Source organism: Macrobrachium nipponense, chromosome 15, assembly GCF_015104395.2.
Source record: "Macrobrachium nipponense isolate FS-2020 chromosome 15, ASM1510439v2, whole genome shotgun sequence".
NCBI lineage: Eukaryota > Metazoa > Arthropoda > Malacostraca > Decapoda > Palaemonidae > Macrobrachium > Macrobrachium nipponense.
Window position 1 is genome coordinate 58,297,496 of NC_087208.1, and position 20,749 is coordinate 58,318,244.

The following is a 20,749-nucleotide window of genomic DNA, read 5'->3' on the forward strand; positions in this document are numbered from 1 at the left end:
TATTAAAACACGCTTTCTCTCAATTTCCGACATTCTCTTTGTTAGAACTCAAAAACCTGCAATTCAGAAAATCTGACAAAAGGTCTCAGTCTATTCCTCAGGCCACTTGGCAGACACCAGAGAGAGAGAGAGTAGAGGGGAGGAGTGAAGAGGAGATTGGATGAGGGGATTGGAGAGAGGGGCGAGAGAGGGAGAGCGAGAGAGAGAGGGAGAAGGGAGAGAGAGAGAGGAGACGAATGAAGAGGAAAGACGTCGAGAGAGAGAGAGAGAGAGAGAGAGAGACATGTTTCAGCCATGACTTTGCTCTTCCATGTATTCATTGTCATAGGAATCAAGGCTCTCGGCTCTCTCTCTCTCTCTCTCTCTCTCTCTCTCTCTCTCTCTCTCTCTGTGTGAAAAACTATCAATTAACCGTTTCTCTTATTTACGAGGTGACGCCAGAGAAGAGCATGTAAACATTACATTTCACGTTCAGTACTAAAGCAATGGTGAATCTCTCTCTCTCTCTCTCTCTCTCTCTCTCTCTCTCTCTCTCTCTCTCTCTCTATATATATATATATATATATATATATATATATATATATATATATATATATATATATATATATATATATAATATGACACATAAAACCAAACCACATGAAAGTAAGTTTCCTTCACATCAATTACACCAAATAGAATTAAGTATTTGTAACCCCATCAAAGCGAAATTTGAGCACACCAACCAAGTAAGAATTATCTGATATACCTTTTAAACTTACCAGGTAAATACTACATCAAAGAGATACAGAGCTGGGCAAATGGTATCAATGTAAATAAAAGATTAAATAAAATAAAATAAAATATTTGATAAAATATAAAGTGCTCTATCTGAAATTTAGCGTCTTTTGATAGAGGCCACTTCAGAGTGATCTTTTTACGCTTCAAAAAAAAAAAAAGGCAGCGAGAGATTCATGAGCGTTCTCGCATCAGACACGTTTATCGAATCAATCCATCCAATATGGAACTAAATAAAGCAGAAGACAGTCGATGAAAAAATAAGTATATACTTCAACTTCAAAGGGACTTACTCATATTTGAAAATATTCTCGAATTATTATCGAGATTTACAACGAATGAGTTATAGCACGTTAATATTTCAAATATTATCATTACAATAATGACAGCTTTCTGCAGTACAGTTCATCCTTAATTCAGTTAGTTGAAGACAAATGTAGCAGTGGCGACTGCCCTCTTATTTTCTCTAAAGCCATCGGTTCCAGGGCGAAACGCATTTTTAAAATGATGATTATTATCATTTGTGAGTATTTGATGAAACCAGAGAAAACATACCTTTTACTCGACTGGCAAACCCACACAGAATAAAGGGCCATTATGTAATAAGGATTTAACCGACGAAAGCATCGCTGCATATCTTCGGCAAGCACTTCACAATTTTCAAGATTCCTTTTTGATGGAAACTCCATCTCGATGAGCAGCTTTTGCCGGAAACGTCGCCTCATCACTTCAGCAATTCAACCTAAAGGCACTATCTGATTGAGTTCAAAGAAATCTCCTGGAAAGCCATCTGGGCAAACAATCTCTCCTGGAAAGCCATCTGGGTAAACAGAATTTCCTGTAAAGCCATCTGGTAAACAAAATCTCCTGGAAAGCCATCTGGGTAAAAAAAATCTCCTGAAAAGCCATCTGGGTAAACAGAATTTCCTGGAAAGCCATCTGGGCAAGCAAAATCTCCTGGAAAGCCATCTGGGTATACAGAATTTCCTGGAAAGCCATCTGGTAAACAAAATCTCCTGGAAAGCCATCTGGGTAAAAAAAATTCCTGGAAAGCCATCTGGGTAAACAAAATTTCCTGGAAAGACTTCTAGGCAAACAAAATCTCCTGGAAAGCCATCTGGGTAAACAGAATCTCCTGGAAAGCCATCTTGGCAAACAAAATCTCCCGGAAAGCCATCTGGGTGAACAAAATCTCATGGAAAGCCATCTTTTTTGTTTGTTTGTTTGTTTGTAAGCCATCTGGACAAACAAAATCTCCCAGAAATGTATCTAGGTAAACAAAATCTCCTGGAAAGCCATCTGGGTAAACAAAATCTCTTGGAACCTGCAAAGTCGTCTGGCTGGTTTAACTGCGCAGTAAAATCCATTGAAATAAGATATATTTTAATAATTCCAATTTTTTAGGAGCTTATATTTATGTAAATGCGCCAGAAACAATTATCATCGAAATTTTAATTTAAAAAAAAGGGAAAATCTTACGAAAATAAATTTGAAATCTATAGTTCAAGACCTCCTTCAGACACCATCAACGTGTATTGGGGTTATCAATATAGATTTCAATGGCGCAAACATTATGCTTTCAAGCGCTTTCACATGATACAAACATTAAGCTGGAACAATAATAAATGGTTAATAACTTGCTGGATAAGTTCCCACAAAAGAAAACACGAAGGATGCAAAACATATATCAGTTTTCAGTCGCCTGCTTTCGAATTTCTAACACTGACTTCGGGAACTAAAAAGCGCTAAAATAAAGTTACCGAAAACGCAGGAATGACAATCGTTTAACGTGTTCTGTAACAGAAACTATTGAGAGGACTATTTGTCTGTCCTTCTGCCCTCAGATCTTAAAAACTACTCAGGCTGGGGGGCTGCAAATTAGTATGTTGATCATCCACCATCCAACCAGCAAACATACCAAATTGCAGCCCTCTGGTCTCAGCAGTTTTTATTTGATTTAAGGTCAATGTTATCCATGACCGTGCTGCGTCTGGCACAACTATAGGTGCCAACAACACAGGCCACCGCAGGGCAGTGGCTGAAATTTTCATGGGCCGCGGCTGAGTTTCGTACAGCCTTATACACTGTACTGTCCAGAAAACTAGATTGCGCCGAAGAAACTTCGAAGCATGTTTTACTTTTGTGTCGTGAACTAATACGAAGTAGCACAAAAGATACGAAGCATGGGGCACTAACGAAAAAATATTTATATATAAAATATGCATTCTTAACCAAGCATATTTTTCTTGATTCGTTGTACGGCAGTTTATACTTTCCAGATACCGTGGAAAATGAAACTGGGAGTCGAAGGTGACGCCAAAAATGACCAATCAGGATGGAAAAGGGAAAAGATGAAGTAAAAATATTTAATGGACGATGCCAAAATCTATAAGTTGCAACGCATTTGACGAGTATTTATACACATATACATATACATACATGCATACATACATAAGGGTCTAATTAATATATATATATATATATATATATATATATATATATATATACACATACATACATACATGTGTATATTTCTATAAATATATACATATATATATATGGGGATACAATCCACATTGAAGTAAATTCCTCTTGTAGTTTAAAATATATATTACTTGTATAGGATTAAAGCTTTCGACCATCAACTGTGGTCTTGTTCGAAAGCTTTAATCCTATACAAGTAATATATATTTTAAACTACAAGAGGAATTTACTTCATTGTGGATTGTATCATTTACTTAGAGTAAGAGTTTAGACCACAAACGATTCAAACTGGAAACAACTACCCGAATACAGAATTCAGTAACAATCTGTATCTGCTCTACCCCACTAATGAAAGACAGAAATACCTCGCAAAGTGAAAACCATAAATATACCTCTCTATTTAAGACCAATATTGACTTATGGCCATGATCATGGACATTAACATCAAGAACTAGAAGCCAACTTCAAGCAGCTGAAATGAAAGCCCTAAGACTCATAAAAGGTGTAACAAGACTAGATAGGCTACGAAATGAAGACATTAGAAGAGAACTAGGGAGTGGACCGGGGTACTAGATTTTGTGGAGAGAGGACAGCTTAGATGGTTTGGACACACCAAAAGAATGGAGGAGGAGCGATATCCTATAAGGTTTTTGGAATGGACACCGGAAGGAAGGAGACGTTTAAAAGGAAAGACTAAAAAGGGCGGGGGTGGGGGAGGGGGGGGGGATGGCGGCGGGGCGCAGCCAGCGAAGAAGAACGCAATAAAGCGGAATTCTCCATAATGAAGAGTTTACCTGCTTTAAATTAGGTATACCCGAGTTCTAATTACCAAGGCATTCCAGGTGAGACTCTCCTCGGCGTTCATTAGCATCCCGCAATTAAGTTATTTTTTCAGTCTCTCTCTCTCTCTCTCTCTCTCTCTCTCTCTCTCTCTCTCTCTCAGTGAGAGTTGGTTTTATGCTGTTTTGAAATGGAATTCTTTCTCTAAATCTCTGTTTCTCTTGTAACAAATATGTATTATATATATGTGTGTATACACATTATATATATATATATATATATATATATATCATATATACATATATACTATGTATACACACATATAATATGTATACTATATAAAATATACATTATTTATATTCATAATATATACATACTGTATAATTATACAGACATACACACACTCACACACGGACACACACACACACACACATATATATATATATATATATATATATATATATATATAGAGAGAGAGAGAGAGAGAGAGAGAGAGAGAGAGAGAGAGAGAGAGAGAGATAATACCACCCCCTACCACCTTTCGATTCTTAGAATATAATTTGGGGTGAGATTGCTTCCACCATAATGCTACCCAACATTTGACCAACCAACAGTTACAAAATCCAACGGAATAAGCTCTCTGGCTTTAGCAAATATTTTGTTGATACCTATAGCGCTGCCAGAAGTACGATTATGGATCATTTTAACCTTCAATAAAATAAATAAAAAATAAAATACTGACTCTACAGGGCTGCAATTTGGTAAGTTCGATGATTGGAAGGTGGGTGATCAGCATACCAATTTGCAGCCCTCTAGCCTCAGTAGTTTGATAGATATGAAGGCGGAGGGACAGACAGACAAAGCCAGCACAATATTAATTCGTTCTTCCAAACAAACTTAAATACAGTCCTATTAATTCCAACGTCGCAATAAGTTTAGGCATTAACTAGGCTTTCATATGAAATCCTCTTGCTTCCACAAATACAATAGACATATGTTTTATAAGTTCATTTATTGCTTTTCTGTAAATTCAACAATCTTGCTTTCATAAAAGGAATAAACTTATTCCCATAAATTCATTTTGCGTCTGTAAATGCAATAACCTTGCTATCATGAATGCAATAAAGTACACTTTCATGCATTCATTCGTTTTGCTTTTGTAAATGCAATAATCATAATCATGCTGACACCTTGCTTTCATGACTGCATAAACCATGCTTGTATGAACGCATGAAACTTGTTTCCATAAATGCATAAACCTTGCTTTAACGAACGCATAAATCGTGCTTCCATAAACGCATAAACCGTTCTTTCAAGAAAGCATAAAACTTGCTTCAATGAACGCATAAACTTTCCTTCTATGAAATCATAAATCTTGCTTCCATGAAACCATAAACCTTGCTTCAATAAAAGCATAAATATTGCTTGCAAGACTGCATAAACCGTGCTTCCATGATCACGCAAACCTTGTTTCCATAAACGCATAAACCTTTGCTTCCATGAACGCATAAAGTTTTGCTTCCAGAAAGCATAAATTTTTACTTCCATGAACGCATAAACCTTGTTTGCATGGTTGCATAAACCGTGCTTCCATGATCTCAACATTGTTTCCATGAACGCATATCCAATGCTTCCATAAACGCATAAACCTTTGCTTCCAATGAACGCATAAAGTTTTGCTTTCATAAACGCATAAATTTTTGCTTCCATGAACACACAAACCTTGCTTCAAAGTTTTGCCTCCATAAACGCATAAAACTATGCTTCCACGAACGTATAAACCTCTGCTTTCATGAAAGCATAAACTCTGCTTCTACGAAAGCGTAAATCTTGCTTCCATAAGCGCAATAAACCTCGCTTGCATGAACGCATTTAACTTTGCATCTACGAGCGCATAAACCATGCTTCCATGATGTATAGTAACAACCATCCCGCGTCCGCGAAAGCAATATGCTTGCTTCCATGCACTGAAACGACTCAACGTCGTCCAGGGACTATAATTTCCCAGGTGTGCTTTATCTCAACTGAGCCGCGGTAATGACAGGTGCAAATTACCACCCTTAGGGACCACCGGAAGGAATTTGACAGCGATCTCGGCGCCACCCACACAAGTCGGAGAAGCCATGAGACCCGAGGATGACAATTACTCCGCGAGAGAGTATAATTAAAAGGACTTTACGTATAGCTTCCCTTAACCAGATCAGACTGTGACATGTGCTTATTGAAATCGTGTGCAAATAGTGTTCTACGAGGGCACACGCAATGGATGACTATTCACATTGAACGTTGGAAAATGCACATAAGAATTGTGACACGCGCTTCAAGCAAGGCGTGAAAAAAAAACTTTATTGCGACAAAATGTAGAAATAAAAAACTATAATGCGACAAAAAGTAAAATAAAAAACTATAATACGAAAAAATGAAGAAATAAAAAACTATATTGCGACAAAAAGAGGAAATAAAAAACTATACTGCGACAAAATGAAGAAATAAAAAACTATATTGCGACAAAATGAAGAAATAAAAAACTATACTGCGACAGCAGGAAATACAAACTCTACTGCGACAAAATTGAATAAATAAAAAAACTATACTGCGACAAAATGAAGAAATAAAAAAAACTTTATTGCAACAAAATGAGGAAATAAAAAAACTATACTGCGACAAAATGAAGAAATAAAAAAACTATACTGCGACAAAATGAAGAAATAAAAAAACTATATTGCGACAAAATGAAGAAATAAAATAACTATATTGCGACAAAATGAAGAAATACAAAAACTATACTGCGACAAAATGAAGAAATATAAAAACTATACTGCGACAAAATGAAGAAATATAAAAACTATACTGCGACAAAATGAAGAAATACAAAAACTATACTGCGAACAAATGGAAGAAAACCAAAAAACTATACTGCGAAAAATGAAGAAATACAAAAACTATACTGCGACAAAATGAAGAAATATAAAAACTATACTGCGACAAAATGAGAATATACTAGACTGCGACTAAATGAAGAAATAAAATAACTATATTGCTGCACAAATGAAGAAATATAAAAACTATACTGCGACAAAATGAAGAAATAAAAAAACTATATTGCGACAAAATGAAGAAATAAAATAACTATATTGCGACAAAATGAAGAAATACAAAAACTATACTGCGACAAAATGAAGAAATATAAAAACTATATTGCGACAAAATAAAGATAAAAAAAAAACGATATTTCGACAAAATGAAAAAATAAAAAAAACAATATTGCGAAATTAAAACGCAAAAAAACTGGACGGGAGAAGAATGACCTTTTTCTTAAAAATTCAGATAACTTACAACATCTATTATAAACACTTAAGAGAGGTGTGAAAATAAAACACACAAAAATGAAGACTTCTTCAAGAAATCAGATAATTTACAACATTTATTATAAACACTTAAAAAAACGTGTATAGGAAGGAAAATGGAGTCAATGTAAATATAAATACCAAACTAAAATATACTGAATGAAATTTAAACATAATTGAGAAAATTAATACCTCACATATATGTTAGGAATAAAATTTTGCATTACAGTTTGAAGGTTCCTACCTGGAAGCCATCTCAAATACTAATATAAAATTATAATAATCGGTGAGAGAGAGAGAGAGAGAGAGAGAGAGAGAGAGAGAGAGAGAGAGAGAGAGAGAGAGAGAGAGAGAGAGAGAGAGAGAGAAGAGAGAGAGAGAGAGAGAGAGAGAGAGATTAATAACAAGCACAAAATCCAGACGTCCACTTCTAAAGGGCGAATTTTGATATCAGTATAGAATAGCAGTTCATTGAAAGAGCTTGATTTTGTCACACTTGGGCGTCTCGGTCTCACCAACGCAAAAGAAAGACTCTAGGAAGGTGTGTCCTGCTTCAAACCAACCAGCCAAACAACAACGCCCACGGGTCACAATGAGGCCTGAGAATACAAGCGACGCAATACGTGAATTAGTCACTCATTGTCTGATCCGATATCATTCCGATAGCTTCAACTGAGGTCATGTGAATAACACTACATCCGATATTATAATATAAATTACACTACAACCTACAAATAATAATACAATCGATACCATAATACTAATAAGACTATAACCAATATTACAACAAATAATTATACTACAACCGATTTTATAATATAAATTACACTACAACTAAATAATACAATCGATATACTAATACTACAACCAATAGTACAATACACAAAACACTACAATATTTATTATAATATATAAAGCACAACGGCTGATATTACAATATAAATACCACAACCGATATCACAATGCCGATATAACAATGCAAAGAACGCTTCAACCAAAATTACAATATAGATTACTATATCCGATATATATTATGCAAAACACTACAACCGATATCACAATATAGATAATCTTACAACCAATATCAAAATATAAATAGACTAAAAGCGATTTCTTAATAAAAATAACACTACAACCGATATTATAGCATAAACAACAATACAACCGATATCACATAAATAATACTACAACGGTATTACAGTATAAATAAAAATACAACCGATATTATAACACTACAATCGAAATTACAATATAAATGACACCACAACCGATATAAAAATAAAAGTGACACAACAACCGATATCAAAATATATATGACCATACAACCGATATCCCATGAATAATACTACAACCAATATTACAAAATAAGTAACAATGCAACCGATATTATAACACTACAATCGACATTACAATATACACACCTGCATTACAGTAAAACTAACAATCATCGAACAAATGTCTCGGCGATATATATATAATAAAAAAAAAAAAAAAAAAAAAAAAAAAAAAAAAATTATGAAACGGAAAATAAAAACAAGAAATAATCGCGTATCATTACGACGCACTCTCTCATTATCTCGTATGACTCGCCTTAAAAAAACACTCCCTAACGGACGATCATTTCTCCGAATTGATCATTCGCTCTGACTTTACATGACGTCGATGTCATGGGTGTTTGGCCGCCGTCGTCTGTGATCGGGAGAGAGAGAGAGAGAGAGAGAGAGAGGAGAGAGAGAGAGAGAGAGGAGAGAGAGAGATTTTAAATTATTTTTTTTTTTTTAAGCTGAAGGAATTTTAATTGTAATTTTGGTCAGTTAATTTATTTGGTTGGGTTTTGGTACAAATTTGCTTTTTTTTTTTTTTTTTTTTTTTTTTTTGGGGGGGGGGGGGGGTTTTTCTTTGAGGGGTGGGGAGCTGTGTACCAAATTTGCTCAAGAAATTTTTTTTTTTTTTTTTTTTTTTTTTTGACATTTTTTGGCAAAGTGAAATAAAAACAAAATCAGTTTCTTTTAGTGAAGTTTTTTTTTTTTTTTTTGGGGGGGGTGGGTGGGGGGGTGGGGCGGGGTGGGGTGGGGAGGGGCTGTGGTACAAATTTGCTAAGGATTTTTTTTTTTCTTTTCTTTTGACATTTTTAGCAAGGTGTAAAAAATGTAAAATGTAAAAGCAGTGTCCTCCTTGTGATTTTTTTTTTTTTTTTTTTGGGGGGCGGGGGGCTGAAGGCGTTAAATAGGATTTTGCTTAAGTTTAAATCTGCGTCAGTTCTTTATCTGTAAGAGCCAGTTCAGATTTACTCCGATTTCCATTTACTAAACATTCCTTTAGGTAGGAAAAAAAAAAGTAGCATCACCCGTTTCCAGCTCGATTTTTTTTTTTTTTTTTTATTTACTGAAGGTTTTTATTTTCACTGAAGGGGTTAATGATGATATTTCTTTCATTTTAAATTTGCGTCAGTTCGTTACTTTATAAGGGTTCAAATTTGCTTCGATTTTCACATATTTAAAAATTCCTTCTGACTATTTTTAGCAAGTTGCAAAATGTGTGTGTGTGTGTGTGCTGAGGCAGCTGAAGAGGGCTAACTTTTACTTCGATTTTCATTGACGAAAATTACACCCGGCCATTTTTCATTCAGTTTACTTCGATGTCGATAGCATTCGATTATATTTTTTTCAAGAGCCAAACTTTAACCCAATCACTTCTCTCTTTTAAAAAATAAGGATCCGAGTCAATTTCTTCAATACCATTAAGATTCCTCTAAGTTTCCAATAATGAAGATTATGCAGACAAGGTTTATTTAACTTTTCTCAATGCCAGTTTACTTCAATGTTGATAGGATTCGATTAAATATATTTTTTCAAGAGCCAAACTTTAATTCAATCACTTCTCTTTTTAAAAAAAGGATCCGAGCCAATTTCTTCAATAACATTAAGATTCCTCTAACTTTTCAAATAATGAAGATGATGCAGACAAGGTTTATTTAACTTCTCTCAACGCCATTATTCCTTTCAACTCTCATTAACAAAGATTTGGCATAAACTCTCTGAATGTCATTAAACTTCAAAATCTATCAACACACGATTTAACTCTTCTCTGTCTTTAATATAATTAATAAAATTTTTCTGCTTCAACTTGCATAATGGCTACCAGTTATTAATTTATTCTAGCTTTCATTATAAAAGAATCTGTTCAACTTTTCTTACTGTTATTAATTTATTTAAACTTTCATTCGTAAAGACTGCTAACTCTCATCAATGTAATACCTCAACTTTCATTATCAATCCTGGCCTCATCAATATCCTATCTGACTTTCACTATCGGTCCTGGACTAACATAAATGAACGTCAACGCTTTGTTTCAAATTTCATTATATAACAAAGACTGCTAACACCCATAAATATACTATCTGACTTTCATTATCGGTCCTGGATTAGCATAAACGAACGCCTGCTTCACTTTCATTAATAAAGACCAAGTTTAACTCCTCTCAGTGTCATTAGTCTATATCAACTTTCATTAATAATAAACGCTTGGATTAAATAACATCCCCCATACCGAGGTTCTATACTTACATTTTCAATAATGGGGACCCAATCTACCTCCTCGAAAATTTTTTTTTTTACTTTATAATCTATCAATATTAATAATAAATATTTAAACGTCAGTGTACCATTAGTTATTCGAATTTGATTCGGTTATCATTCACTGAAGATGACGATGTTGGTGGTAAATATTCCTTTTAGCATAATCAGGACTATATACTATGATGATACTTCTTCCAGCTGTCCTATCAACCTATTTCTGTTTTAAAATCTTCAACGAGCAAATCACAAGACTTCTTTTGAAATATGATTTTCATCGCGAGAGAATAAGGACCTTCTTCTCCCGCGAGAAAATACTCATTTTCACGAGCGGGAAAATTAGGATTTTCTTCAGTAGTATAATCGAGTATTTTCTTCAGTGGGAAAAATTACCTCAGGGCAACACGACGCAAAAGAAAACTGAGCTTTTCTTTAAAAAAAAAAAAAAAAAAAAAAAAAAAAAAAAAAATCATGCGAGTTTCTTCCATTTGGAAACAAAATACATTCTATCACATTTCATGCGAGTTTCCTCCATTAGAAAACAAAAGAAAAAATATATTTTTTATAAGAGTTTCTTCCATTAGAAAACAAAAAATAATTTTTTTTATAAAAGTTTCTTCCATTAGAAAACAAAAGAAAAAATATATTTTTATAAGAGTTTATTCCATTAGAAAACAAAAGAAAATCTATAGTTTTTATGCGAGTTTTTTCCATTAGAAAACAAAAGAAATTCTATCCTTTTTCTGTGAGTTTCTTTCATTAGAAAACAAAAGGAAAATCTATTTTTTTTATAAAAGTTTCTTCCATTGGAAAACAAAATAAATTCTATCACATTTTATACGAGTTTCATCCATTAGAAAACAAAAGAAAATTATCTTTTTTATGTGAGTTTCTTTCATTAAAAAATAAAAGAACATCTATCTTTTTATTCGAGTTTCTTCCATTAGAAAATAAAAGAAATTTTACCTTTATTTATAAGTTTCTCACTCATTAGAAAAAAAAAAAAGTCACTTGGAAACTTGTTAAACAAAATACAGAATGCTACTGAACTCAACTTGGGAAGTAGATTTTCTGCTTGATAGATAAACATCATCCACATACGTCAGATCTCTTTTTAGCCTGCTGACGTGAAAAACAAAATCATAAATATTGCTTTATAATCAACTTCCCTTTTTATTTTGATCAACTTCCCATTTCATTTAAGCACGAGTACACGAATTAATTTGATTTTAAAAAGAGAAAATCGACTTTTTTCCAAGTATTTTTCATTACAATAAAGCGGCGATCTCTAGGACTTATTGCTTCGCTTGAAACCTATAGGACAGCCAAGTCTGACTCTCTCTCTCTCTCTCTCAACCCCCATATATTAATTATAATTAATATATATATATATAGCATATATATATTATTATTAAATATTATATATATATATACATAATAATCAATTATATAAATATATATATATATATATATATATATATATAATATCTATATATATTAATATATATGTATATATTATATATATATATATTATATAGATATATATATTATATATATATATATATAGATAATATATATATATATACTCTTGATAACATACACATACTATACATAATCTTCCTCCCCCGTCCAAAGCAACAATAAAACACAGTGGTAAGGGAAAATGGCTTTTATTTGACAACACATTTATATAAATAATTTAAAACACTTATGTACACAGTATAAACATCTGATAAAAATGTACACTATTTACATTAGGGGCGATCGACCACCCTTAGCGATGGGCCGCCAGATCGCCTTCCTGTTTTTATAAATCGAGAAAATGTCAGTAAAAAAAAAAAAACAAGAAGGAGGAATACAAATGCACAGAATAACAAAAATATAATATAATATAATATTCACGACAAAAGTAAAAGGTCGCTTATTCATAGGAGCTTTTCACCTTACGAGTAAAAAGAGAATATTCCTGAAGAATCAGAGATTTATTTTTCTCTAAAACGAATGAATAAAAAAAAGACTATTTTACACTAAGAGTAACATATATATATAAAAAAAATTCTTTTGGCGAATTAAAATTAATGAGGTGAGAATTCAAACAGGTAGAGTAATAACAGGTATAATGTAAGAAGTTCAATTACACATTTATTTCGTAACTTGCCTCCTTGAAATCTTTCAGGTTACTACTGAATATTAGGGGCAGTAAGTGCCTCAAAGTGGTTGGCCGATAAGTAATCATCCACCAACGGGGTTCTTGCCGATGAATATTACAGGTGTGCTTCTCACCTGGGGGCGAGGGAAACCGCCTTAATAATGGCTGCAGGATGATGTAAATGTCATTTCACGTGAATAAAATATCTCGTAATGGTAATGACGAGTAGATGTACCGATAAAATTCCATACGGATTCCGGTAATTCCTTAAAATCCCTGAAAAATAGGGGGAATATGTTCGGCCTTTATTTATCTAATATCTTTACTTATTTATCTAAGAGGCAATGACAGCCCCTTTTTCAAGTCCCTTTCATAATGCATCGGCACTTCGAATGCGTTTGTAAAGGGGAGGGTGGGGGACCTGACCACTTTTACACCTAAATATTTCAAGTCTTTCCATAGAGACAAAATTCTTGGCTATATACGTCATGTATATAATGATAACACAGGCCAGACCGTGGCCTCACCAAATTAAAACCTAATTTGTACTGTTTCACAAAACCTCAGCTACCACTGGACGTAGGGTCACCATTAAATTAGGTTTATGACAAGAAGTGACTCTCTCAGGGAGAGGCGACATAGGCCTGTTTATGAAGCCAATAGGCCTATTCGTCAACTCAAAAAGTTCTGGAAACGAAAATTACTGCAATTGTTTTATTATCAAGTTAAATAATTTAATATATATATATATATATATATATGTATATATATATATATATATATATATATAAATGGTACAGCTAATGCCATCAATGGTGACCCCATTCCATACATAACTGACCTAAATGACTTAAAAAAAAAAGATATTAAAAAAGAAGGTATTGGAGATTTTCGCAGACTTGAGTTTCGCATCTAACAATACTGACTATCCAACTTTGGATATTGAATGAGGAAAAAGGGAAGGCTGCCGTCCAATGATCTGCTCTGTCAAAAGTTCAACGGTGAGAAAATGGAAAAAAAGTTGCGAGACGAGGGTCGTCTTATCAAGAAACAATCTCTATGGATGGGTCTTCTCCTCCTCCAACAACCAGTTTTATTCATATATATATATATATATATATATAATATATATATATATATATAATATATATATATATAATATATATATATATATAATATATATATTATATATATATATATATATTTATATATATATATTTATATATATACATATATATATATACAATATATATATACATATATATTATTATCATACATAATACACATTATATATACATGTATATATACGTATATATATACATACATATATATACATACCACACAAAATTACCCATGAACATAAACCATTCTTAATAAAAACATACTTATACACACAACTGCGTATCCAGGTGCATATATATATCTATATATCTAATACAAGCACTTCATTATACTGCACTTAAAAAACTGCACTTTCATGTTAATCGCCAGTCGCTTTCTCAGCGAATAACTGCTCTTAAAACACTCTCTGTCTCTCCCTCTCTCTTTCTCCTGTCCGTCACTTTATCTTCCAAAAAGTTCTTCTCGTTCAAGCAGCGCCAATAATAAACAGGGACACAAAACCAACGACTTTTTCTTCCACCAACTGACTGACTGAGAGTGGTTCCAACAGCTCTGTCTTCTCTCATATTTTCCTTTTCAAGTTTCACACTGAAAACTAGTTTTTGTTAACAATCACTAAACACAGGGGAGACAGAATAAACGACAACGAGTGTTGAAGAGGAAAAGAGGGGGGAATAATAAATTAAGAAAATATATATGATATGACCTCTTGGCTGATTTCTTCTTGATGCTGTCCATCTTTCCTGAATTAATACTGAGAGGAGGCTAATTTGCAACGGAAGGGTTTTCACAAGGGATGCCCGCGTGAGGACATACATTTAACGGATATTAATGTATATGACTGTATGGATTGAAGATGTATACATATATATGTATATGTATGTATGTGCGCACGATTTCACTCGTGACAAAGAGCAAAAGGCCTGAGAGGAGTGTGAAAAGATCCTTTTCAAAAATTCATCTCATCTTTGCGGCAGGATCACAGCGCTATTGAAGCGGCAGATCTTTTGAGGAGGAGGAGGATGCCGCAGCAGCAGCTTCCCCCTTCTTCTTCTTCTTCTTCTTCCGGCGTCTCCTAAAGAGGGGAGAAAGAGAGTCTGGGCAGGAGACGGGAGATGCGAAAGACGCTGCCACCGCGCTGTCGAAACCATTCATAAGTCTTGACAGGTTCTGATGGAGCTGCGGTGAGATGAAATGAAAACTGGGAATGGGATGGATTCAGGAGGGTAGGATAGGAGGACAGAGGAGGGAGGAGGACTCTCGAGGCTCTTCCTCTCCCCAAGACTATACTATAGCCGTCAAGGGCTAGAGAACTAGATCCTAAGCCGTTTTCATTTCCCCCGCGGAGGAATTTCCGTCCCTCAAGAATTCTTCCGTCAATGACAACTCTTTTCGTTCCGGAAGGACTTTTTCCGTCCGCCCCTGGAGGACCGTCAGCGGAGTGAGAAGAATCCAATCCAAGTCCCATGACGTGCGGCCAAAGGTGGGGGGAGGGGAGGAGGGGAGAGGTGTGCGTTCACCGTCCGTTCAAGGAATGATACACGCCTTCGTATTTAAGAACGTAAACACAGATCAACAACGATCAGCTGATTCGGAGGGCGACTCCTCGAAGAAGCCGCCACCACCTCAGCACAGGTAATTCTCCTCCTCGTCGACAGGTACGGTGGAGTGGTTGTAGAGGCCCTGCGCCATCAGGTGGATGGCCAGGCCCGTCTTCTGGCCGCTGGCCTTCTTGATCTTGGCCCTCTTGTTCTGGAACCAGATCTTGATCTGGGACTCGTTCAGGCACAGCTCGCGGGCGAGGTCCTGCCGTCTCTTCTCCGTCAGGTATTTGTTGTCCTCGAACTCCTTCTTCAGCCGCGCCAGCTGCTCGGAGGTGAAGGCCGTCCGGGGCCGCTTCTCCTGCGGGGTGGCCCTCTCGCGCCGTTTGATTCTGCGGGATCTCGGACCTGTAACGAACCGGTAAACAAGTCAGTAAACAGTCAGTGAACAAATGCTAAAGATTAAAGATGTCTGGATTTGTAACAGTTTCCTTCTGCTGAGAATGATGTCGTGACAGTGCGTCTCAAAAATCCTACCGAGTAAGTTACATTTATATTCATTCATAATTTCATCTACGGCTACAACCATCTATTGTACTACTACTACTACTACCATTATTATTGCCAATTTCATCTACGGCTAAAACCATCTATTATTATTATTATTATTATTATTATTATTATTATTATTATTATTATTATTATTATTGTCAATTTCTTCTACGGCTAAAACCATCTATTGTACTACTACTACTACAGCTATTATTATTATTATTATTATTATTATTATTATTATTATTATTATTATTATTATTATTGCCAATTTCATCTACGGCTACAACCATCTATTGTACTACTACTACTAAAATTATTATTATTATTATTATTATTATTACCAACAGGAAATACAAATATCATATCTTGTAACCTTCCACATTACCTCGAGTTATGTATGAAAACGAATAAGCTTGCAAGAAACTCATATATGAATGAATAGAAAGTACACAACGCTTCTATTACAGAAAAACAGAGATCAACGCATCGACGATAAAAACAAACGGAACGTTACCGACGCTTGCAACAGACCATAACTATCAGCTGCAAGAAGCAATGGGTCACATCGAACGAGTTAATCCCCAAGTATGGAATCCACTGCCTCCGAGTATGGAGCCCACTGAACCGTGTCGAGAAATGGATAAGATCTCCACCTCACTTAGATCAGAGAGAGAGAGAGAGAGAGAGAGGAGAGAAGAGAGAGAGAGAGAGAGACGAGAGAGAGAGAGAGAGAGAGAATTATATATATATAAAGTAGGAGTTGTTCTAAGAAATTATTTTCATGTGAGGGAGAAAGACAGAGTATAATACTAAAAGAGAGAGAGAGAGAGAGAGAAAGAGAGAAGAGAGAGTAAGTGTTTACTCTCAACATGTGTATACATATATATATGTATATGTGTGTGTGTATATATATATATATATAATATATATATATATATATATATATATATATATATATATATATATATATATATATATATATAAAGTACGAGTTTTTTGAGAAATTATTTTCATGCGAGGGAAAGGGAGAGAGATATAGTACAATACCGAGAGAGAGAGAGAGAGAGGAGGGAGGCGGGAGGGGACGGAAGGGAGGAGAGAGGACCGAGTGAGAGGCGGAGAGGGGAATGGCTTGAGGTGCTGGACGCGGCGGGGCCCCGGAGAGGAAGATTTGAGAGAGAGAGGAAGCCAGAGAGAGGAAGAAGGGAGAGAGAGAGAGCCTTTTTTACCACCGAACAATTCCACCAAACAAGCAGAAAGGGAGGAGGGAGATGGGAAGGAATAACGGGGAAATTACAAGGAGATAGAAAAGTGACACAAGAGATAGTCCACAATAATTGTGGAGATTGTGAGATTGTGGAGATCTAAGGAAAGCGAGCAGAATTCAAAATCATGAAAAGGGAAGGGGTGGGGGAGAGATAGAATAAAGAAGACACAGGGAGAGGGAAAAAACGATGGCAAGAGAAAATTAGACCTGGGAGGAGGGAGGACAGAGATAATTGAAGACCGCCAAAAAGATGTAACAAGGAGGAGAAGAAGAAGAAGAAGAAGGAAGAAGAAGAATGACGAATTAGGAATATATAGCTAAGCCAGGAGGAACTTGAGATACAAAGAGAGAGAGAGAGAGAGAGAGAGAGAGAGAGAGAGAGAGAGAGAAGAATGACCAACTAGGAACATACAGTTAGTCCAAGAGAGAGAGAGAGAGAGAGAGAGAGAGAGAGAATGACGAACTAGAAATATACAGTTAGGACATGAGGAACTGAGAGAGAGAGAGAGAGAGAGAGAGAGAGAGAGAGAGGAAGATCCCCCATACGACCAGGATAAAAGACACTAATATGCCGCGCGCAGACACTCGGAATTGACAATGCGTTTCAATCGACGAGATTTGCGTCAGTCGCGATCGTCATTTGCGTCCGCTAAGAGGCGCGGTCGTCAACCCTTCTCAAACGGGAGATTAAGGGAACGGGTCGCTGGGGAATACCGTAAAAAAAAAAGAAAAAAAAAATTCAAAGAAATACTTCTGTATAAGGTCGGAAAATTAATGGAGAATGGACTAAAAATAAAAATGGGGAGGATAATGAGGAATTAAAAGGAAAATAATCAAATAGATAAAAATAAAAACAAAAACAAAAAATTGTAAAAAAAATTCTTCTCTATAAGATCGGTAAATTAATGAAGAATGGAGAAAAAATAAAAATGGAGAGATAATGTGGAATTCAGAGAGAAAACCATAAAAATAAATAAATAAAAAATTAAATTGTAAAGAAATGCTTATCTACAAGTTCATGGCGTTAGGTCATTTAATGATGAATAGACAAAGCAATTGAAAAGTAAGAACAGAGGTAAAATTTAATAAAAGTGTGGAATGAGGAATTAAGAGAGAGAGAGAGAGAGAGAGAGAGAGAGAGAGAGAGAGAGAGAGAGAGAGAGAGAGAGAGAGAGAGAGAGAATCTCTACTCGGGATGCAGCAGAATTAGTCGCATAGTAAGTCATACTAGAAAATTATAAAAAAGCCTCAAGAAATAATAAAGGTAGAAATAATAATAATAATAATAATAATAATAATAATAATAATAATAATAATAATAATAATAATAACGTAAATCGGTAAGGTTGTAAGCACAAAAATATAATAAAAACGAGAACCGTAAAACTCATAAAAATCCAATAAAAAAAGTCAAACTAAAATCACTATCAATCATTTTCTGATACCTCAATATGTTTAATTTCAACGAGGAATACAGTATACGACTGAACTTTTCTGTCCAACCCCTCTAACGCCCTTGTTTGCACTGCCTTATGAAACTTATGGCTGAAGATGCCCCAGTGCTTCTTGGCTCTATGGCCGAATTTTAATAAACCAACACCACGCAACATGAATACATCCGGCAGAATGAATAACAACAAAGACTTTAATATTTCAGGTCCTTGTATCTTGACGATTTTAATACTGAACGCGAAACTCTGTCCAGAAACATGATGAGAAAATATTTGACGAACCCTGAATACTACAGATTTATATTTCTGAAATGTGTAAATTATGAAAGTGATAATGAAGGCTTTTTTCTAACTTAATTCTAGTCCTTCTTCTCATTTCATTGCGAACACACAGAATTTCTAAAACAGAGTAGTAGGAACATTCACAACTGTGAAATTCAACAAAAATAACTATAAGACTTACTTTAGTCATAATAATTACATTGAAATGAGTTAATCTAGTTTTACGCATCATATTATATGTATGTCACACACATATATATGTATATGCATTAAGCTACACACAAAATTTCCCTTCGGTTAACATATATGAAAAAATATCAATTTCGGGGGTGGAGCGAATTAGGTATTAAAGGACATTTGTAGCTTGATGCGTGTATGTAAATATATTATATATATATATATATAATATTATACTATATATATATATTATAAGGGATATATATATATGATATTATTATATATAATATATTATATATTTAATAAAGCGCTCTTCAGCATTACAAGAAATCCAGAACGTCTCTGTTACCCACACGTAACGTAACATCCATAATGTAACATATACACATTTGCAGTCCCATAGACCTGTAGGCCATTTCTTTTTTTTTATCCCCATTCGAAAAGCCAACGATCTATTGTTTCCGCCATCCCGCCTTCGCTACTGAAGCCATTCCCGCTCGTTCCCGCCCGTTCTCATAAGCACTTCTACTAAGCCAAGGACCCCAAAAAAAGGAACCATCCTCTCGCGCTAAAAATTCTCACACATCCCCAAGAGATCAGAGGCTCAGATAGGCCAGAAAAATTATGGCCCCGCTCGGCGACAAAACCGAGAGAGAGAGAGAGAGGAAGGAAGGAGTCTGTATCCGCGGCATAACTTCTAGAAACCGCTTAAGGACCACATAAATAAGAATATTATTGACTATTAAACGCTACGTATATCGGAAGATATATGACAAGACGCCGCTTCCCTCGCAAAACGATCTCTCTCTCTCTCTCTCTCTCTCTCTCTCTCTCTCTCTCTCTCTCTCTCTCTCTAGAAAATGGCGGGGTTTATACAGACGCTGAAGACATAAGATCTGCCTTTGCATAAGCATTAGTATACGTTTTAGTAGATGTGCGTTTGAAAGGAAGTTGATCTTCTGAATGGGCGTTTGGTCTTCGTTACAGATATTACAAAAATATCTAGAAAGGGTTGGAATTTGACATAAACAACTGAAATAGAGTACTGAATGCATTAAACAGTATTCAGTAGAACATCTGCAGTTGGGTGGAGATACAGCACAAAAAAAAGGACATTTAAAATGTTGCACTTAATAAAAATCTCTATTTTATACAAGGCACCGGTAACGAACGTATCACAAATATATTTGCTATAATTATCATTATCATTACTGACATTACTGGGCACGTAGGAGAATCGGC

The 20,749-nt window shown here is 35.0% G+C and overlaps 1 protein-coding gene across 1 annotated transcript in view; it reads right to left on the reverse strand.

Moving 5' to 3' along the window:
- Positions 1-15,488: 15,488 nt before the first annotated feature.
- LOC135194977 (homeobox protein engrailed-1a-like) overlaps positions 15,489-20,749 on the reverse strand; it is a 22,675-nt gene continuing 17,414 nt past the window's right edge. Inside the window, exon 2 of the mRNA XM_064221231.1 lies at positions 15,489-16,183. Within this exon, the coding sequence (XP_064077301.1) occupies positions 15,861-16,183 (323 nt within the window). The 3' untranslated portion in view covers positions 15,489-15,860. The remainder of the gene's footprint in view (positions 16,184-20,749) is intronic.